The sequence below is a fragment of the Salvelinus fontinalis genome, chromosome 7, assembly GCF_029448725.1.
Source record: "Salvelinus fontinalis isolate EN_2023a chromosome 7, ASM2944872v1, whole genome shotgun sequence".
NCBI lineage: Eukaryota > Metazoa > Chordata > Actinopteri > Salmoniformes > Salmonidae > Salvelinus > Salvelinus fontinalis.
Genome location: NC_074671.1, coordinates 31,412,006 through 31,434,885, shown reverse-complemented (window position 1 = coordinate 31,434,885; position 22,880 = coordinate 31,412,006). Strand labels below are relative to the sequence as shown.

Here is a 22,880-nt window from a genome sequence, read left to right as displayed (position 1 = left end):
GTAGGCTGTAACACAACAAAATGTGGAAAAATGTAAGAGGTGTGAATACTTCCTGAAGGCACTGTAGTGCAGTACTTTCGACCAGAGTCCTATGGACCCCGGTCAAAATTAGTGCACTATATAGCGAATGGAGTGCCATTTGGGATGAGGCCATTTTCTCAAACACTGTGACAGGAAATGATAAGAAACAATATTATTAAAAGCTCTTCAGACAGATTAGGTTAATGGATACCTTGGCTCGTTAGTTCAAAAAGTATGTAAATGGTGGAGATTATGGATTTAACTATCCGTTTCCCATAAAATGTCATGATTTAAATAATCAGATAATTTTTTATGGTGTTCTCTTATCCTGTCTTTTTCTGTTACAGCCGTATGAATATCTTGTGGTTCAGGTTATTGCTGGCCATTCTTATAGCACTTTATACTTGTACCTGTATACGGGTTGAAAATGGCAGATTTTGGCACTGATAAATACCTTCATTGGAACACAGTGGCTGTACAGTAAAATGCTATACATGACATCCGACCTCAGGCTCTGCGCTACACAGCGCTGTATGGGTTTTGACTGACAGCCGTTCTGACCTTGAGCACTGCGCGGGGACAAGAAGTTGCCCCCATCCCTCCCACTAATTGGAAACTTTTGTAAATGTTTAGTTGACTGGGTGAGTGAAATGCTGTAAATGTATTTGTAAAGATGAGCCGTTGAGGATTATAATAAATACCCCTCTGATGTCATTTAAGCAAGCCAAACACCCGTGAGTCCAAATGTGCACTTCACATTGTTTGTCTACTGTGAAGAAAACCGGGGACACAATTGTCCGAGCGTCGTCTGGGTTAGAGGAGGGTTTGGCCTGGGAGGCTTTGGCTCATCGCGTTCTAGCAACTCGTGGCGGGCTTGGCGCCTGCAGGCTGACTTCGGTCGTCAGTTAAAAGGTGTTTCCTCCGACAGGTCGGTTAAGCAAGCTGGTGTTACGAAGCACGGTTTATCTGTTCATGTTTTGGATGACGCATGACTCGACCTTTGCCTCTCCCGAGCCCGTCTGGGAGTTGCATTGATGAGACAAGATCATAATCACAAAATTGCGGAGAAAAGGGGGGGTAAAAAAAAAAAAGTACATTGAAATGACTTAGTTAATGTGCACACTTTGGAGAGGTGTGCAGCCACTTGGAGACACCAGTTAGTCCTCTCTCTTAAACCCTTGTACTTTCTTTAGTCTTATATTGTACATTTTTCATGAATATTCTTATCATGTTAATGAATGTATCCAGAGTATTTTCAGATTTCGTTATCAACAAATGTGGCAAAAGGTACAGTAAATGTAAAATGTACATAGAATCAACAGTGTAACGTTTGGATTCAGTCTTGTGTCAGGTGAACTGTTGTTCCCTCACCTTTGGTCTAACAATTTTCCCATAATGTACAAACTGTTCCCTTTCAATTGCTACCATGGTTATGCATTTTCATATTTCTTCTGTAAGAAACATTTTAATTTACACCTATCCATATTGGCCAACTCCCAACGAGTGTAAAGGGTCATTAAGATACATGTCTCACCTATGATATGTGGTTTATGGTTAGGGACAGAGGTAAGCTCAGCAATTTACTGTAGCTTCATGGTTACCAAAACGTTGCCAAGGGTCTTAGTTTACATAACCATTGCAATGAAAGAGTCTGGGCCTAATCTACTCAAAACAGAGGACAGACAATGTCATGTTATACTCTGCAGTTTAAAAGTATATTAAAATGCACCCTAGGCTGAGCCATGCACAGGCTGTGTCCTCTCCACCAGCCTGCTGTATGCCAATGGAGTCCTTGATAGAAATAATCTTGTTACGGCGAATGTAAAAGATGAATAGCCAATTTTACCACATGATTTATCCAGATTTGTGTGTGTGATATAGAAAGGGAGCTCCATCCATAAAACTAGTCTCGGTGCGGTGGCTGACTGGTGGATCATACCGGCATAGCTCATATTTGATGTCTCAATGCGATATCTATCGAGGCACTTATCAGATACATTTCAGAGTTCATTCAAAAGAGTTCCTAGTCGCCACAGTGCAACCCGCAAAATTCACTATGCATAACAAGGCCAGGTAGACATTTACATAAATGTATTATTGGCATCATTTGATCACATTTGATGACAGTCGCAGTAGCCTAAACGGACAGGGGAAAGTTGCAATCGCCATTAAAATCTCCCTAATAACGTACTATTATATTAAATGTCCTGCTAAGCTGAAATCCCATTTATATTCATGGGCTTTTCATTTTACGGGGCTGCTGGCAGCTGTTTGGCTGTCGGCTCACCTTCAAATCAGAGTGCATTATGGTTTTTTTCGGTTCTCTGTTTGAGGATTAAGTGATTGAGAGAAATGTGTCACCGTGTTTCTATCTTATACCATACCTCCTAACAGCTCAGATTCAAATGCTGCATCCCAAATGGCAACCCATTCCCTACATAGTGCCCTACTTTTGACCCATAGGACTCTGGGCAAAATTAATGCACTACGTTTGGGACAGGCCCAGTGTCACAGACTGCCTAGAGTATTTCTGTTCCCTCCCGGTGGGCTGAGCCATTGATAGAGAAGTCTGATCAGGACTGATTGCTGTCACGCCCTGATCTGTTTCACCTGTCCTTGTGCTTGTCTCCACGCCCCCTCCAGGTGGCGCCCATATTCTCCACTTATCCCCTGGGTATTTTTACCTGTGTTTTCTGTCTGTCTGTGCCAGTTCGTCTTGTTTGTTCAAGCCTACCAGTGTTTTGTGTCTCAGCGCCTGCTTTTTCCAGTCTCGCTTTTCTTTTCTTGCCCTCCTGGTTTTGACCCCTGCCTGTCCTGACTCCGAGCCCGCCTGCCTGCCGTCCTGTACCTTTGCCCTTTCTCTGGATTACCAACCTCTGCCTGACCTGACCCTGGGCCTGCCTGCCGTCCTGTACCTTTGCCCTTTTTTTGGATTACCAACCTCTGCCTGACCTGACCCTGGGCCTGCCTGCCGTCCTGTACCTTGGCCCCACTACTCTGGATTACCAACCTCTGCCTGATCTGACCCTGGGCCTGCCTGCCGTCCTGTACCTTTGGCCCACTACTCTGGATTACCAACCTCTGCCTGATCTGACCCTGGGCCTGCCTGCCGTCCTGTACCTTTGGCCCACTACTCTGGATTACCAACCTCTACCTGACCTGACCCTGAGCCTGCCTGCCGTCCTGTACCTTTGGCCCACTACTCTGGATTACCGGCCTCTGCCTGACCTGACCCTGAGCCTGCCTGCCGTCCTGTACCTTTGCCCCACTACTCTGGATTATCGACCCCTGCCTGCCTTGACCTGTCGTTTGCCTGCCCCTGTTACAATAAACATTGTTACTTCCACACAGTCTGCACTTGGGACTTACCTGAAAACCTAATAGATTGCTCAGAAATGACCAATCCTGATATGAATAGCTCTACGGAATAGAAATTACAGTGCCTTCAGAAAACTATACACACCCCTTGACTTTTCCCACATTTTGTTGTGTTACAAGTTAGAATAATATGGATTTAAATGTTTTTGTCCAATCTACACAAAATACTCTGTCAATGTGTACAAAAACATTCTAACATTTGTAAAATAATATATATAAAAATGCTTAAAAGCATTCAACTCCTTTCTGGGTAAGTCTAAGAGCTTTGCACACCTGGATTGTACAATATTTGCACATTCACAAGTCAACAGTGTGAATAATTTCTGAAGGCACTGTAAATTCAGAGGAAAAGTGTTTAGTGATTAAGGCCAGGTATATGCAGTTCACCCTCCTACCTACCCATCAAGGACTCCTGAGTCATAATTGCAGTTCAGTTAGTTCCCTTTGTTCTGCAAACAACTTTGAAGACCACCTCTCTGTTCATATTACACTGTGTCCTTCAGAATGGCCATTACCCAAGTTTTAATGTCACATGCACAAGTAGTTAAATGCCTTTCTTGCAAAGTCACAGCCCAACAATGCAATAATCAATAACAATGCATTAGTAAAAGAAAGAAAAAAAAACACACCAAAAAATAATAAGAAATACACACAGTAATTAAGCATACTATTTAAAGGAAATATTTAAAAATATTTAAAGTTCCAATACTATATTTACATGTGCAGGGATACTGAAGTGATGGAGGTACAGTACCAGTCAAAAGTTTGGACAGACTTACCTCATTCAAGGGTTTTTCAGATTTTCTACATTGTAGAATAATAGTGAAGACATTAAAACTATGAAATAACACACATGGAATCATGTAGTAACCAAAAAAAGTGTTAAACCATTCAATATATATTTAAGATTTTAGATTCTTCAAAGTAGCCACCCTTTGCCTTGACAGCGTTACACCCTCTTGGCATTCTCTCAACCAGCTTCACCTGGAATGCTTTTCCAACAGTCTTGAAGGAGTTCCCACATATGCTGAGCACTTGTTGCCTACCCTTCCTTCACTCTGAGGTCCAACTCATCCCAAACCATCTCAATTGGGTTGAGGTTGGATGATTGTGGAGGCCAGGTCATCTGATGCAGCCACCTATCACTCTCCTTCTTGGTCAAATAGCCCTTACACAGCCTGGAGGTGTGTTTGGGGTCATTGTCCTGTTGAAAAACAAATGATAGTCCCACTAAGCTCAAACCAGATGTGATGGCGTATCGCTACAGAATGCTGTGATAGCCATGCTAGTTAAGTGTGCCTTGAATTCTAAATAAAAAATTGGCAGTGTCAACACCAAAGCACCCCCACACTTCTTCCGCCATGCTGTGGAAGTCATCCGTTCACCTACTCTGAGTCTCACAAAGACGCGGTGGTTGGAACCAAAAATCGCGAATTTGGACTCATCAGACCAAAGGACATATTTCCAGCGGTCTAATGTCCATTGCTCGTGTTTCTTGGCCCAAGCAAGTCTCTTCTTATTATTGGTATCCTTTAGTAGTGGTTTCTTTGCAGCAATTCGATCATGAAGGACTGATTCACGCAATCTCCTCTGAACAATTGATGTTGAGACGTGTCTGTTACTTGAACTCTGTGAAGCATTTATATGGGCTGCAATTTGAGGCTGGTAACTCTAATGAACTTATCCTCTGCAGCAGAGGTATCTCTCGGTCTTCCTTAACTGTGGCGGGCAATTTTGTCATAGTGCTGGTTGGTTTTTGCGACTGCACTTGAAGAAACGTTCAAAGTTCTTGACATTTTCCGCATTGACTAACCTTCATGTCTTAAAGTAATGATGGACTGTCGTTTCTTATTGCTTATTGGAGCTCTTCTTGCCATAATATGGACTTGGTCTTTTACCAAATAGGGCTATCTTCTGTATACCACCCCTACCTTGTCACAACACAGCTGATTGACTCAAACGCATTAAGAAGGAAAGAAATTCCTCAATTTAACTTGACAAAGCACACCTGTTAATTGAAATGCATTCCAGGTGACTACCTCATGAAGCTGGTTGAGAAAATGCCAAGAGTGTGCAAAGTTGTCATCAAGGCAAAGGGTGGCTAGTTGAAGAATCTCAAATATAAAATATATTTAGACTTGTTTAACACTTTTTTGTTTACTACATGATTACATATGTTTTATTTCATAATTTATGTCTTTACTATTATTCTACAATGTGAAAAATAAAGAAAAACCCTTGAATAGGTAGGTGTTTCCAAACTTTTGACTGGTACTGTTTAGAGTTAAGGTGACTAGGCTACAGGATATAAGATAAACAGAGTAGCAGCAGCTTGTATGTGAGTGTGTGTGCAAGTGTGTAGAGTCAGTATAAATGTATGTGCATATTATGTGTGAGTGAGCAAATGATGAAGTGAGTGTTTGTGTGTGTGTTGGAGTGACAGTGGGTGTGAGTGTGTAGGGACCTGTGATTGTGCATAGAGACTAACATAAAAGGTCAATAAAGATACAAGGTAAACTCGGTCTGTGTAGCTATTTTGTCAGCTATTTATCAGTCGTATTGCTGGGGGATAGAAGCTGTTCAACAGCCTGTTGGTGTCAGACTTGATGCGCTGGTACCTCTTGCCATGCGGTAGCAAAGAAAATAGTCTATGGCTTGGGTGGTTGGGGGGTCTTTGACGATTTTAGCCAATATCCACAGCACACGGAGCAGTGTGTGTGTGTGTGTGTGTGTGTGTGTGTGTGTGTGTGTCCTCTCAACTTGGCCTGTACAGGCTAGAGCTGCCTTTGCTCCTCATACTTCCTACGAAAACAGTGACAAAGAGGTCAGAGTGTTGCTCGGTCGCATACACAGACACACACACACTACATCTACATTAATACATGGCCCGCCATGACTCCCATTTTCTCCCACTCTGATCTGATACTACTGTTAACTTAGAACTCATGTCCATGATCACGTGTGCCATTTGTCCCCACACCTCCATCACGACAGTGACCTTTCAGAAAGGTCATGTTCCGTCTACATGAAAGATGGCGATATGTAAAGTAATCAGCACATCTCCCGAAGATCCTACATGTCAAGCTGCCACTCCACAAGTCACAGTCCAATCAAACAGTCAGCGGGTTGGGGTCAAATTCCAGGTCCAATTGTGCACAGTACGCTGTCTCGCAGTAATGCTCATGGCTTAGACACATTTACACTCGTCTCCTCAACAAAGGCCGGGGTTCAATCCCAATTCCAACTCTTTAATATGTTACTGTCACCTGCCTGTCTCTCCCCCCTCGGTCATTTCATAAATGGTTCAGTAAAGTGGAGAAAAAAATCCCAGGTCCAGCACTATGACAAATATTACCCCAGCAGTCTGCACTATCCTATGGAATAGCGTGGTGGGCTAAAAAACCAAGCAATGCAGCTCAGTTAAATGAGTGGGGTTAGTACAATGAAATAATGTACACAGCACATTACCACATTATATGGTACTGCAATTCACAGACCCATATGTGATTCCCAATCTGTGATGTGAATAATGTTGACCGTCCCTTCTGTCAATGCATGTGTACAGTCCCCTGTCCCCATATGTTTTTGTTGTTAAGTGTCTGTTGCTGTTTTTTATATCCTGTAATGGCTTTTTTGTGATGCAAGGCACATTTCTGTGAAAACAAATGATTCAATTCTGTTATTTTAACTTATTACAGTCATCTAGTGTAATCACAGAGATGACACCATTGACAAAAATTGATGCTGTGGGAGTTTAAATCATTTCTAAACATCCATCCCCTTAGCAACCAACCTCTGACAAGGCACGGTTAGCTTCAGGCTCTGGTGCACTGGACTCCTTAGGTGCATCTCAAATGCACCCAATTCCCTGTATAGTGCACTACTTTTAACCAGGCACTATATACATGTAGGAAATAGGGTGCCATTATGCTCTCATCGCCTGTAGCTCTCTCTCTCTCTTACACACTCACCATGCACCATGAGCTCTGTTACGCTAGCTAGTGTTACCGCAGGCAGTCCAGTTTCTTGCATAAGGCATTATCTGGGTTATTAGCATAACAGTCGCCTCCTTTATCAGGGGAAGCTTAATGAAATGCTAATTCCTGTAGGTGGGATACCACCCCTTGCTGCTAGAAGAGGGATAAGAGGCTTTGCTGCAATTTACATGATGACTTCCTGACCTGCTTTGCAAATTGCACAGAATGGTTCTTGCTGTGTGTGCAAGCTCACACACACAGGGAACCATTCGTGCACGCTCACACACACGGTGTCAAGCACACATACACCCAGTACCACATGTGTACGCTAACGCACAGAACAGTGTGTGTGTGTTTGCGTGCGTGTGTATGCTCAACATGCATGGCCTGTACCCCGCCGTAGCTAAACAACAGAGAATCACACACACAGACACTCACAAACCTGCTGATCTAAAGCATTGTTTGCACCTTAACCTTGAGTACTACCTTGCCAAGTTTAATCATGTTGAGAGTAAACAAACAATGCACAGTACGAAACAAGAGAACCCTACAATGGCAAAAAGATTTAAAAAAACACACAGCAACAACTTGCAAGTCAAACACACAGTCAAGAAAAAGAAAAATGGTGGTGGGTCAGCTTAAACAAGCGGAGCTGGCAGGGGTGCTGGTGTACCCTCGGCCCAGATGGTGGGGTGGGTTTCAATGTAAATCAATGTAAATGCACATACAGTTGAAGTCGGAAGTTTACATAAACTTAGGTTGGACTCATTAAAACTCGTTTTTAAACCACTCCACACATTTCTTGTTAAACAAACTATAGTTTTGGCAAGTCGGTTAGGACATCTACTTTGTGCATGACACAAGTCATTTTTCCAACAATTGTTAACAGACAGATTATTTCACTTATAATTCACTGTATCACAATTCCAGTGGGTCAGAAGTTTACATACACTAAGTTGACTGTGCCTTTAAACAGCTTGGAAAATTCCAGAAAAGGGTGTCATGGCTTTAGAAGCTTCTGATAGGCTAATTGAAATAATTTGAGTCAATTGGAGGTGTATTTGGGGATGTATTTCAAGGCCTACCTTCAAACTCAGTGCCTCTTTGCTTGACATCATGGGAAAATCAAAAGAAATCAGCCAAGACCTCAGAAAAACAATTGCAGACCTCCACAAGTCTGGTTCATCCTTGGGAGCTATTTCCAAACGCCTGAAGGTACCACGTTCATCTGTACAAACAATAGTACACAAGTATAAACACCATGGGACCACGCAGCAGTCATACCACTCAGGAAGGAGATGCGTTCTGTCTCCTAGAGATGAACGTGGTTGGGTGTGAAAAGTGCAAATCAATCCCAGAATAACAGCAAAGGACCTTGTGAAGATGCTGGAGGAAACAGGTACAAAAGTATCGATATCCACAGTAAAACGAGTCCTATATCTACATAACCTGAAAGGCCGCTCAGCAAGGAAGAAACCACTGCTCCAAAACCGCCATAAAAAAGCCAGACTACAGTTTGCAACTGCACATTTGTTTTTATTTCACCTTTATTTAAATAGGCCATCGTGGCGAAGTAATTACAATATAGCAATTAAACACTGGAATGGTAGATGTGCAGACGATCAATGTGCAAGTAGAGATACTGGGGTGCAAAGGAGCAAAATAAATAAATAAATACAGTATGGGGTTGAGGTAGTTGGAAGGGCTATTTACAGATGGGCTATGTACAGGTGCAGTGATCTGTGAACTGCTCTGACAGCTGGTGCTTAAAGCTAGTGAGGGAGATATGAGTCTCCAGCTTCAGTGATTTTTGCAGTTCGTTCCTGTCATTGGCAGCAGAGAACTGGAAGGAAAGGCGGCCAAAGGAAGAATTGGCTTTGGGGGTGACAAGTGAGATATACCTGCTGGAGCGCGTGCTACGGGTGGGTGCTGCTATGGTAACCATTGAGCTGAGATAAGGCGGGGCTTTACCTAGCAGAGACTTGTAGATGACCTGGAGCCAGTGGGTTTGGCGGTGAGTATGAAGCAAGGGCCAGCCAACGAGAGCGTACAGGTTGCAGTGGTGGGTAGTATATGGGGCTTTGGTGACAAAACGGATGGCACTGTGATAGACTGCATCCAATTTGTTGAGTAGAGTGTTGGAGGCTATTTTGTAAATGACATCGTCAAAGTCGAGGATCGGTAGGTTGGTCAGTTTTACGAGGGTATGTTTGGCAGCGTGAGTGAAGGAGGCTTTGTTGCAAAATAGGAAGCTGATTCTATATTTAATTTTGGATTGGAGATGCTTAATGCGTGTAAGGGAGTGCGTAACTGGTGGCAGGGAAGTCAGGTGCAGGAGAGCAAAACTTGGTAATCAATGGAGCAGTTTTATTCATAAAACCACCGGTAACCAGAACCACAGACAAATGGGTACAACACCCGTCGCGCACCAGAGAAAACGTGCACATGCACTTACAATAAACAATTCCGCACAAAGACATGGGGGGAACAGAGGGTTAAATACACAACATGTAATGAGGGAAGTTGAGACCAGGTGTGTGAGAAGACAAGACAAAACAAATGGAAAATGAAAAGTGGATTGATGATGGCTAGAAGACCTGCGACGCCGAGAGCCACCCGAACAATGAGAGGAACTGACTTCGTCAGAAGTCGTGACAATGTGAGTCTGGAAGGAGAGTTTACAGTCTAACCAGACACCTAGATATTTGTAGTTGTCCACATATTCTTAGTCAGAACCGTCCAGAGTAGTGATGCTTGACGGACTGGCAGCGATCGATTGAATAGCATGCATTTAGTTTAACTTGCATCTAAGAGCAGTTGGAGGCCACGGAAGGAGAGTTGTGTGGCATTGAAGCTCGTCTGGAGGTTAGTTAACACAGTGTACAAAGAAGGGCCAGAGGTATACAGAATGGTGTCGTCTGATATAGGTCTATAGCAGTTTGGGTCTAGAGTGTCTCCCCCTTTGAAGAGGGGGATGACCGCAGCAGCTTTCCAATCTTTGCGAATCTCAGAAGATACAAAAGAAAGGTTGAATAGGCTAGTAATAGGGGTTGCAACAATTTCGGCAGATCATTTTAGAAAGAGAGAGTCCAGATTGTCTAGCCCGGCTGATTTGTAGGGGTCCAGATTTAGCAGAACATCACCTATCTGGATTTGGGTGAAGGAGAAATGGGGGAGGCTTGGGCAAGTTGCTGTGGGGGTGCAGGGCTGTTGATCAAGGTAGCCGTAGAGAAATGCTTATTGAAATTCTCAATTATAGTGAATTTATCGATGGTGACAGTGTTTCCTAGCTTCAGTGCAGTGGACAGCTGGGAGGAGGTACTTTTATTCTCCATGGACTTTACAGTGTCCCAGAACCTTTTTGAGTTTGTACTACAGGAGGAAAATTTCTGCTTGAAAAAGCTAGCCTTAGCTTTCCTAACTGCCTGTGTATATTGGTTCCTAACTTCCCAGAAATGTTGCATATCACGGGGGCTATTCGATGCTAATGCAGAACGCCACAGGATGTTTTTGTGCTGGTCAATGGCAGTCAGATCTGGAGAGAACCAAGGGCTATATCTGTTCCTGGTTCAACATTTTTTGAACGGGGCATGCTTATTTAAGATGGTGAGGAAGGCACTTTTAAAGAATAACCAGGCATCCTCTACTGACGGGATGAGGTCAATACCCTTCCAGGATACCCGGGCCAGGTCGATTAGAAAGGCCTGCTCGCTGAAGTGTTTTATGGAGCGTTTGACAGTGATGAAGGGTGGTCGTTTGGTCGCAGACCCATTACAGATGCAGGCAATGAGGCAGTGATCGCTGAGATCTTGGTTGAAAACAGCAGAGGTGTATTTGGAGGGCAAGTTGGTTAGGATGAGGGTGCCCGTGTTTACGGATTTGGCATTGTACCTGGTGAGTTCATTGACCATTTGTGTGAGATTGAGTGCATCAAGCTTAGATTGTAGGATGGCCGGGGTGTTAAGTATGTTCCAGTTTAGGTTACCTAGCAGCACGAGCTCTGAAGATAGATGGGGGGCAATCAATTAACATATGGTGTCCAGGGCACAGCTGAGGGCAGAGGGTGGTCTATAGCAAGCGGCAACGGTGAGAAACTTGTTTCTGGAAAGTTAAAAATGGCAAAATGGCTTAAAGATAACAAAATCAAGGTATTGTAGTGGCCATCACAAAGCCCTGACCTCAATCCTATAGAAAATGCGTGGGCAGAACTGAAAAAGTGTGTGCGATCAAGGAGGCCTACACACCTGACTCAGTTACACCAGCTCTGTCGGGAGGAATGGGCCAAAATTCACCCAACTTATTGTGGGAAGCTTGTGGAAGGCTACCCGAAACGTTTGACCCAAGTTAAACAATTTAAAGGCAATGCTACCAAATACTAATTGAGTGTATGTAAACTTCTGACCCACTGGGAATGTGATGAAATAAATCAAAGCTGAAATAAATCATTCTCTCTACTATTATTCTGACGTTTCACATTCTTAAAATAAAATTTCTTGAAAGGTGGATTTTTAAAAGTAGAAGCTTAAATTGTTTGGGTACAGACCTGGATAGTAAGACAGAACTCTGCAGGCAAACTCTGCAGTATATTGCAGCACCGCCCCCTTTGGCAGTTCTATCTTGTCGTAAGATGTTATAGTTAGGGATGGAAATTTCAGGGTTTTTGGTGGTCTTCCTAAGCCAGGATTCAGACACGGCTAGGACATCCGGGTTGGCAGAGTGTGCTAAAGCAGTGAATAAAGAGTGTGCTAGAGTGTGCTAAAGCAGAGTGTGCTAAAGCAGCTATTCCAGTTTCAACTGTTTCTGCCTGCGGTTACGAAACCCCTACCTGTCCCAGACCTGCTGTTTTCAACTCTTAATGATCGGCTATGAAAAGCCAACTGAGATTTATTCCTGATTATTATTTGACCATGTTTGTCATTTATGAACATTTTGAAAATCTTGGCTCTCTCTAATTTTCTCCTTCTCTCTTTCTCTCGGAGGACCTGAGCCCTAGGACCATACGTCGGGACTACCGGCCGTGGTGACTCCTTGCTGCCCCCAGTCCGCCTGGCCTTGCTGCTATTCCAGTTTCAACTCTTCTGCCTGCGGTTATGGAACCGCCACCTGTCCCAGACCTGTTGTTTTTCAACTCTTAATGATCAGCTATGAAAAGCCAACTGAAAATTATTCATGATTATTATTTGACCATGCTTGTCACTTATGAACATTTTTGAACATCTTGGCATAGTTCTGTTATAATCTCCACCCGGCACAGCCAGAAGAGGACTGGCCACCCCTCATAGCCTGGTTCCTCTCTAGGTTTCTTCCTAGGTTTTGGCCTTTCTAGGGAGTTTTTCCTAGCCACCGTGCTTCTACACCTGCATTCTAGCTGTTTGGGGTTTTAGGCTGGGTTTCTGTACAGCACTTCGAGATATTATCTGATGTACGAAGGGCTATATAAAATAAAATTGATTGAATAAAACAAACTTAGGGAGGAGGCTTCTAATGTTAACATGCGTGAAGCCAAGGCTTTTACGGTTACAGAAGTCAACAAATGAGAGCACCTGGGGAGTAGGAGTGGAGCTAGGCACTGCAGGGCCTGGATTAACCTCTACATCACCAGAGGAACAGAGGAGGAGTAGGATAAGGGTATGGCTAAAGGCTATCAGAACTGGTCATCTAGTACGTTCGGAACAGAGAGTAAAAGGAGCAGGTTTCTGGGTGCGATTGAATAGATTCAAGGCATAATGTACAGACAAAGGTACGGTAGGATGTGAGTACATTGGAGATAAACCTTGGCATTGAGTAATGATGAGAGAGATATTGTCTCTAGAGACGTTTAAACCAGGTGATGTCACCGCATATGTGGGAGGAGGAACTAAATGGTTGGTTAAGGCATATTGAGCAGGGCTAGAGGCTCTACAGTGAAATAAGACAATCACTAACCAGGACAGTAATGGACAAGGCATATTGATATTAGGGAGAGGCATGCGTAGCCGAGTGATCATAGGGGTCCAGCGAGTGGTTGGGCTGGCTGGAGACACAGCGATTCAGACAGCTAGCAGGCCGGGGTTAGCAAGCTAGCAGAAGGTCCTTAGAAGGACGTCGCTACGGAGAAAAGTCTGTTTTAGCCCCTGCGTGCGGTGACGTCGATAGACCAGTCGTGATGGATTAGTAGGGTTCCGAGTACCAGAGGGGTCCAAGTCCAATTGGCAAAATAGGTATAGTGGCCCAAGAAATTGGCCGATGGATCTATTCAGCTAACAGTCCAATATGCGCTAGACAGCTAGTGGGCCGCTGCTAGCAGCTAGCGAGCCGCGGCTGGCATTCAGGGGACGTCGCGGCATAGGTGCCAGTTGAGTACCCCTTCGAGCAGGTTACATCGGTAGTCCAGTCATGAAGGATCGGCGGGGTTCCGTGTCCCGTACCGGCAGTAGAAGGTGTCTGGGTGGTGTAGCCCAGGAGTGGCTGATGGGCCTCTTTAGCTAGCCGGAAGAATGGGCCTAGCATGGGCTAGCTCCAGGCTAATTGGTGCTTGCTTCAGGACAGACATTAGCCAGGAGTAGTCACTCAGATTGCAGCTAGCTAGCTGCGATGATCCGGTGAAAAGGTTCAGAGCTTGCAGTAGGAATCCGGGGATATGTAGAGAAAATAGGTCCGGTATGCTCTGGTTTGAGTCGCGTTGTACAATCTGGCGAGAGCTTTCCGAGCTAAAGGTTAGCTGATGACCGCTAGCAGTGGTTAGCTGACTACTAGCTAGTAGCTAGTGAGCTGGCTAGCTTCTTTTGGGGGATTCCGGTTCCGAGGTATATAAAAATACTTTAGAAAAACAGATCCATACCACATTGGGTGAGGCGGGTTGCAGGAGACTATTTTGAAGTTGAGGTTTAGAAAAATATAATGCTGTGGGGGTGCTTTGCTGCAGGAGGGACTGATGCACTTCACAAAATAGATGGCATCATGAGGCTTGAAAATTACGTGGATATATTGAAGCAATATCTCAAGACATCAGTCAGGAAGTTAAAGCTTGGTCGCAAATGGGTCTTCCAAATGGACAAGGACCCCAAGTATACTTACAAAGGTGTAGCAAAATGGCTTAAGGATAACAAAGTCAAGGTATTGGAGTGGCCATTACAAAGCCCTGACCTCAATCCTATAGAAAATGTGTGGGCAGAACTGAAAAAGTGTGTGCGAGCAATGAGACCTACAAACCTGACTCAGTTACACCAGCTCTGTCAGGAGGAATGGGCCAAAATTCACCCAACTTATTGTGGGAAGCTTGTGGAAGGCTACCCGAAACGTTTGACCCAAGTTAAACAATTTAAAGGCAATGCTACCAATGCTAGTCCCGTGTGGCTCAGTTGGTAGAGCATGGCGCTTGCTACGCCAGGGTTGTGGGTTCAATTCCCACGGGGGGACCAGGGTTCAATTCCCACGGGGGGACCAGGATGAATATGTATGAACTTTCCAATTTGTAAGTCGCTCTGGATAAGAGCGTCTGCTAAATGACTTAAATGTTAAATGTAAATGTAAATACTAATTGAGTGTATGTAAACTTCTGACCCACTGGGAATGTGATGAAAGAAATTAAAGCTGAAATAAATAATTCTCTCTACTATTATTCTGACATTTAACATTCTTAAAATAAAGTGGTGATCCTAACTGATCTAAAACAGGGACATTTTTACTAGGATTAAATATCAGGAATTGTGAGAAACTGAGTTTAAATGTATTTGGCGTATGTAAACTTCCGACTTCAACTGTATACTATTCCATATTATGTCCACACCTCTACAAAAAGTAAAATAATATTTGTACCTTGACCAGTAAGCGGATGGTGCCTGATGCTTTGTGGGAAATGTAGTACCAGAAGGTGAGCTTGCAGGTGGCACTGGACTCCTTCCACACAGAGCTCTTCATGTGAGCCTTATCACCTTTAAATCCCACTGGAGTAGCTTCCAGATAGACAAAATGACCTGGGTGAGAGAGAGAGAGAGGTGTGAAGCAGATTGATAGCCACCTCAGACTGTTCTTGCTTCTGATGACAAATTACAGTGAGGTCATAGGGGTGCGAGGGAGAGTCATGGGGTGGCGATCACTGCAATTGCCCCGTGGTGCCTTCGGTGGTTGCCATTACAGAGGGCACAGAAAAGTTTACCAAGTCAATGATCAAACCTCCAATGTTAAAAAGAACATGCTGGATTCAACGTGAGTCAGTGATCTAGAACATTCAACAGACTGGAAGATACTAATCATTCATATATGTGGCTCTAAGTCAATTCAAAAGCTTCTCAAGATACTGCAGATGAATAGCCATTCAATACCTTGTCTGTGATACATCGAAGGAGATGCATCCCTAATGGCATCCTATCCTATTCTCTATATAGTGCAATAAACTACGGTATTGAATGACCAGAGCCCTATGTATGGAATGCACTTTATAAAGAATAGGGTGCCATTTGGGACATGTCCATAGCGTTCATTCTGCTCAAATGTATTTCTCTATCAAAGCTGCTATGACGAAATTATGAATTTCCATTCCAGACACAAATGTTAAAACGCATAAATATTACGAATGTTCTTTTGCTTATCTATACTGTCCATCTTGAGCCAAGAAATGGGATCGAACTATCTCATAAAATTCTGGGATATGGGTTTTAATTTATTCGCAAAGCAGTTAGGGAATGTAAAAAAGCTAACTTTTATACACTTCCTCAAATCAATTCAAGTATGTTATTGGACTCTATTCTATGTTTTCATGTTTGGTTCAGCAGATACAGTATGAAGAAAAAAATACATTGTTCGGTTATGGTGGGAGAGAGAAACAGCCACCATGGCAAGAGGATGTTTTATTGTGCTCAGAGCTCCAAACTGTTCAGAGCCCCAAACTGTGCAACTGTACCAAGTTTTTATAAAAAGTGGTGGAAAAATTCACATATCGGGGAATTGACATAGAAATTGCAGAGAGAAATACACTAATACACTACCATGCTCATTCTTCAGAGTGTGGTCAAATGGAGGTCTTATGCCCTGGACCGAGCCCACACCCAATGCCCAATCAAAGTTGTCAGCCAGGGAGCTCTTCCAACCACAGCGACCATTCTCGAAAGAGCAGGAAGTCCCACAATCCTTTTCATCGGTGCCGTCGCCACAAACGTCTATGAAGTCACAGCTCTTGTCTGGATGGAAACACTGGCCGTTCTCACACTGCAGGTGGCCAAGAGGACAGGAGCCTAGGGAACACACACTGATTATAATGCATAATATTTGCAACAGACAGACGGACGGACGGACGGACGGACGGACGGACCGACCGACCGACCGACCATGTATTGAGAATTACACAAAGTCAATCTATTGTATAGCATTCGGTGGCTTGCACATGAAGGCAAAGGGAAACTGCAGCAGTGTCAGGATCTGTGTGTGTGTAGCTAGCATGATGTTGGCATGCATTAGCTTACATCATGTAGAGCAGAGGTCAGGGGTCAGCCATTAGTGAAGTGAAGCACCACTCAAAGGAAAGAGGGTACGGTCAGGCTGCCCAGCACTAGGGCTGTGTCCAAAATGGCACTCTATTCCCTATAAAGTGCAGTACTTTTGGGCCTTGGTCAAAAGTAGTGCACTATACTGTATAGGATATAGGGTGCCATTTGGGACACAGAGTGCTGTAGAAATGTTATGGATCATGCTGCAACATGCAGCCAAGAGACTAGGGTAATAAGCAGGACCAGACTAGACAAAAGGACAGTGAGATAGGAAATCAATGATGTATTGAAATCAAAAGAAATAGTGCACAACTAAAAGTCGTATCCATTCAGTGCACAAACAGCTGTGTGAATTCCCTGTGGATTTGGGTTGGCTCTGGTCTTAAGACCTAACAATCATCAGAAATACACTATATACTGTATATATATACAAGAGTATGTGGACACCCCTTCAAATTAGTGGATTTTGCTATTTCAGCAACACTCGTTGCTGACAACTGTAAAACATCGATCACACCCATCCAATTTCCATAGACAAACATTGGCAGTAGAATGGACTTTTAACGTGGCACCGTCCTCGGTTGCAACACTCACTACCGAGTTCCAAACTGCCTCTAGCAGCAACGTCAGCACAAAAACTGTTCATCAGGAGTTCATAAAATGGGTTTCCATGGCCGAGTAGCCGCACACAAACCTAAATTCACCATGCGCAATGCCAAGCGTCTGCTGGAGTGGTGTAAAACTCACCGCCATTAGACTCTCGAGCAGTGGAAACATGTTCTCTGGAGTGACAAATCATGCTTCACCATCAGGCAATGTGACAGACAAATGTGGGTTTGGTGGAACCCAGGAGAACGCTACCTGCCTACATCTATGGTGCCAACTGTAAAGTTTGGTGGAGGAGGATTTATGGTCTGGGGCTGTTTTTCATGGTTCGGGCTAGGCCCCTTAGTTCCAGTGAAGGGCAATCTTAACGCTACAGCATACAATGACATTCTAGATTATTCTGTGCTTGCAACTTTGTGGCAACAGTTTGGGGAAGGCCCTGTTTCAGCATGACAATGCCCCCGCGCACAAAGCGAGTTCCATACAGAAATGGTTTGTCAAGATCGGTGTGGAAGAAATTGACTGGCCTGCCTAGAGCCCTGACCTCAACCCTATCGAACCCCTTTGGGATGAATTGGAATGCCGACTGCCAGGCCTTATCGCCCAACATCAGTGACCGACCTCACTAATGCTCCCCGCAGTCCCCGCAGCAAATGTTCCAACATCTAGTGGAAAGCCTGGAGGCTGTTATAGCAACAAAGGGGGGGGGGGGGGGACTCCATATTAATGCCCATGATTTTGGAATGAGATGTTCGACGAGTAGGTGTCCACATACTTTTGGTAATGTAGTGTACATGCGCACACACACACAGACTGGATAAAAAGGCCCAAGGTGACAATAAAGAGGCAGTTGCTTCTAAATAATGCAGGTATTGAGATGGTGAGCTCACCTCTGCACGATCAGAACTTCACCTTCATAATGTCGGGCTAATGACGTCTAGTGGAGTTCACAAAACTGTCAAATCCATACAGTTGAGTCAAGCCAGACTAGGAGTGGTGATCTAGTATCAGTTCCCCCGTTTGTGCATGTAACGTTATTAATTGTGATCTAAAAAGGCAAAGCTGATCCTGAATCGCAAAACAAGCAAAGAGACCTGAAAGGCCAAGAATTCAAATTGAATATAAAAAGTAAGCCAAGCAAGCAGACGATCTGAATGATACATTAGCCTCTCTTTCAGTCAGTGGCTTAGGAGGACAAAGGAGGGGAGCAGTAAGGCTTTGTATCAGAAGGAGGGGGAGTAGACGGCTGAGAAGAGGGGATGTGGGACTGCAATTGTGGATGTATAGGAGCCAGGCATTCCAGTGCGGTCAGACTTGGTGTTTGGGAGTATTAGAGAGGCGTGATGATGCGTGATGAAGAGGGGTGGTCCCAGTAATTCAAGCAAAGAAAGGGGGATAAATCCCCTCTAATATTTTCTTCCACTTCTTCAGGTGCACAGGACCAGAAGGAATATGGTCCCACCACAGTGGCATGATGTGCACCCTATTCCCTACATAGTGCACTACTTTTGACCAGTGTCCTACCGTCAAAATTAGGGCATCACAAAGGGAATCGGGTGCAATTTGGGGCCATCCATGGATATGGAAAAACAGGAAACCATTTTGCCTCTCAAAAGTAACGAAGAAAGAGTTTGGTCTACCATGACAATCATTTCCATACATTCAAGTCATTTCAAATGTTGAAAGTTGTTTCTGCCTTTGTAAATAGCTGATTTTGTACTTGTATGATCCAGACCAGGGTTCAAACGGTAATAAATCATTTAAAATAATGTATATATGCTTGATTGAGCTAGCCGGGCTTAATGGACCAAACAGAAAGGTCCCAAAACTGCAAACCCTGCCCACTTAGCACTCCAAGCAGGATAGAGCAAACACTCAAAGCATTTGAAAGATTTAAAATTGTTTTTGAACCCAGGTCTGATATGTTCTACCATAACAGCAAGCCAAACTCTATTTATCTATTCCCCCATTCACCTCTACCGCCATCTCTCCCACCCTCTGCATGAAAGACTGAATGTTAGTTCAGATTATACCGAGGATTAATGGACTTTTATATGATGATCATTATGGGATATGATGGCTCAGAAGCCTGTACATTAAAAGTGGATCTAATTTAGTTGATGCCATTCCATGCACTCCATTCTAGCCATTATTATGAGCTGTCCTCCCCTCAGCAGCCTCCACTGGTACACAGGTACTGTAATGACCCACTGCCCTTCGACCCCATATACTCACCCTGGGTAGGACATTGTCCCCTGGTGGATTGAGGAGTACAAGAATCTGTGGATTCTGTCTTTATTGTCTGGTGGGTTGTGTGTTACTGACAACATGATCCATAACCATCACAGAGCAACCACATCCAGACTCTCAACAATCTTACGGTAATGACCTGTTACAGTCATGAATCTCTTCTTGTATCAGGTGCCGTCACACCGCTGTCTTTTTACACTTGTCCCACATGGCTTTCCATCACTTTGACTCATTCCCTCTCATCTGAATAGACTGTCTTTCATCTCCCTGTCCTCCTCAACAACAGGCCCATTCTCCACCGCTTTTGATGTGATTAGTCCACGGTCGTTACATACCATTATACATCATACGCTACATATTAAATGGCAACATAGGGTCCATAGGGCCCTGGTCAAAAATAGTACAATACATAGGGAATAGAGTACCATTTGGGAGACAGCCATAGAGTAGCATCTCATAAAAGGCATGGATCCTACATTTGAGCTTGAGTTGGTGTGTGGCTCAGTTGGTAGAGCATGGCGCTTGCAACGCCAGGGTTGTGGGTTCGATTCCCACGGGGGGCCAGTACAAAAAAGGTATGAATGTATGTACTTGTAAGTTGCTCTGGATAAGAGCGTCTGCTAAATGTCTTAAATGTAAAATGTATTTATCTGAGACAATTGGTCAAATGTTTTCTGATGCTATCACGTTCTTTCGGAGGAAGAGGAGGAAGAGCGAAAAACAAGTTCAGCCGCATTTCATTCATCATAGAAAATGGATTAAAAACAGGAAGAAAAGAGCAAGGTCGACCTTGCTTGCCTGGTGATCGGATTTCTTTTGTAATTGATCTAGGAGATTGTGGGGCTGCCGTCCTTGGGATTGATTCGTTCCAAATGGAATAATAATGTTGGGGTAATGATAGTAGAAGGACGAGTGGCCTCGTCTTCTAATGCCAGTACACCAACCATCTGCATCTCTCCCTTAGATCTTCCCCTCCCCTCAGTTGCTTGCATCTCATTTTGTTTTATTAGACATTTGACTACATTGTGTTACTCTGACTATTACACCGTATTAACAGCCCGTATTCCCTTTCCAGTGCTATCAATGACCACGGAATATAATACACAAGTGTGTTTAACATAAAAAGTCCAGTGAGAGGACTAAAGTGTACTGCCATTGGTCTGGACAAAATCATATTTCATGTAAGAGAAAAGACAGCCATTTTCTCAACTACATCCGTCAAAGCCATTTTGGCATAGGTCTCTCTCTCCATTGCAGGGGTTTCTTAAATTACGGGTTTGCACATAGTTCCATTTGGGAGACACAAACCATTTTGTTTTCTTGGTGGGGGATGTCATAACGCACAAATGTCTGTGAGCCACAAACTCCGACTGACATAAGGATAATCCCGAAACAAGTGTAACATTTCAGCAAACGCAAATGCACGCACTGCAATTGTCAAAAGAAAGAGCAAGCTGGATATCAACATATCATTACCAACATCCTCATATTCACACTGACTCCCGCCGACTCCCGCTAACTCCCGCTGACTCCCGCTGACTACCATTGAGCTGAGACTCCATTAAAGTCATGTGATGACTCATTAATGCCCCTGCCTGTTGGCAGACTCACAGCAGGCTAGGTTGCATTCTCAAACACATTCTGTGGCTGTGAGTAAGTCAGAGAGAGAGAGAGAGAAAGGAAGAAAGAAAGAGATATAGAAGCACACAACAGGACTATTGTGTATAAGGCCCCTATAGTCCAGCCCAGCAGATCACTAGGGGTCCCTTAAAGAGGCCACACACAAAGCCTTCCCCATCCCCTCAAAACCCCCCTCTTCTCTCCCTCCCCTCTTCTCTCTTCCACTCTGACAACCAATACAACAGTAAAGCTATACATTAGAAAGGGCAATTATAGCTGCTCTGCACCACTGTGACAATGGGGCTAAATCAGTTTACGTTGTTGTCCCTTTCTCTCGTCTCTCAAGGGTTGGCTCGTAAAGAACAGGAAGAATGCAGAGGAAACGTACAATCATCTGAATGGAGACCAAGCCGTTCTTTATTCACTGACTGATACCGCTTGGTTCACTCAGTCATTTATGCCCGCAAAACCATGACTAACCGTCTCAAATTAAACCCTATTCCCTAAATAATGTAGTACTTAGTTCTTTCTTCTCCTTCTATCCTTCATCTGCGCTAATGCGAAAAAACTGAACAGGCCAAAGTCAATTCCCAGTGGGTAGGTTTTCAGACTATTATGAAGGAGAGGAAACAAGGAGACGAGGAGGCCACTTAAGACTATTGAGATGCACCCGGAGTGACATCATGACATCATACCTGATGGGGGTGGAGTCTCCAGTGATTCTGACGTAGACGAGAGCAGGCAGCCTGGTGAGAAGGTGATGTCATCCAGACAGATGTCCCCCTTGGCGTTGTGGCCCACCTTAGGATATAATAAAATAGCATAATTGTTCCACAGGGAACTTTAGTTGTGGCAAGACGGATAAGATAAAGATAGTAAACATATACAGTGCCGTGAAAAAGTGCTTGCCACCTTTCTAATGGGTCCCATTATGCCTGGCGAAAACCAAACACTGCATTCCACAGCAAGAACCTCATACCAATGGTCAAGCAGGTCCCCAGTCTGCTGTCCTAACTTGCTTCAAGATGTCCACCATTGTTCCTGTACCCAAGAAAGCCAAGGTAACTGAACTAAATGACTATCGCCCTGTAGCACTCACTACTGTCATCATGAATTGCTTTGAGAGGCTAGTTAAGGATCATATCACCTCTACATTACCTGACACACTAGACCCACTTCAATTTGTTTACATCCCCAATAGATCCACAGACGATGCAATCGCCATTACACTGCACACTGCCCTATCCCATCTGGACAAGAGGAATACCTATGTAAGAATGCTGTTCATTGACGATTGCTCAGCCTTAGTAGTACCCTCCAAGCGCATCATCAAGCTTGGAGCCCTGGGTCTGAACCCCGCCCTGTGCAACTGGGTCCTGGACTCCCTGACAGGCCGCCACCAGGTGGTGAAGGTAGGAAAAAACACATCTCCACTTCACTGATCCTCAACACAGGGACCCCACAAGGGTGCGTACTCATCTGCTAAATATGTGCACGTGACCAATAACATTTGATTTGATAGTGTGATGGTTTGGGGATGCTTTTTTTGCCTCAGGACCTAGAC

The 22,880-nt window shown here is 44.1% G+C and overlaps 1 protein-coding gene across 1 annotated transcript in view; it reads right to left on the bottom strand.

Moving 5' to 3' along the window:
• malrd1 (MAM and LDL receptor class A domain containing 1) overlaps positions 1–22,880 on the bottom strand; it is a 132,021-nt gene that overhangs the window by 44,464 nt on the left and 64,677 nt on the right. Inside the window, exons 19-21 of the mRNA XM_055929156.1 lie at positions 22,012–22,117; positions 16,343–16,588; positions 15,174–15,331 (exon numbers count right to left, since the gene is read on the bottom strand). Of these exons, the coding sequence (XP_055785131.1) occupies positions 15,174–15,331; positions 16,343–16,588; positions 22,012–22,117 (510 nt within the window). The remainder of the gene's footprint in view (positions 1–15,173; positions 15,332–16,342; positions 16,589–22,011; positions 22,118–22,880) is intronic.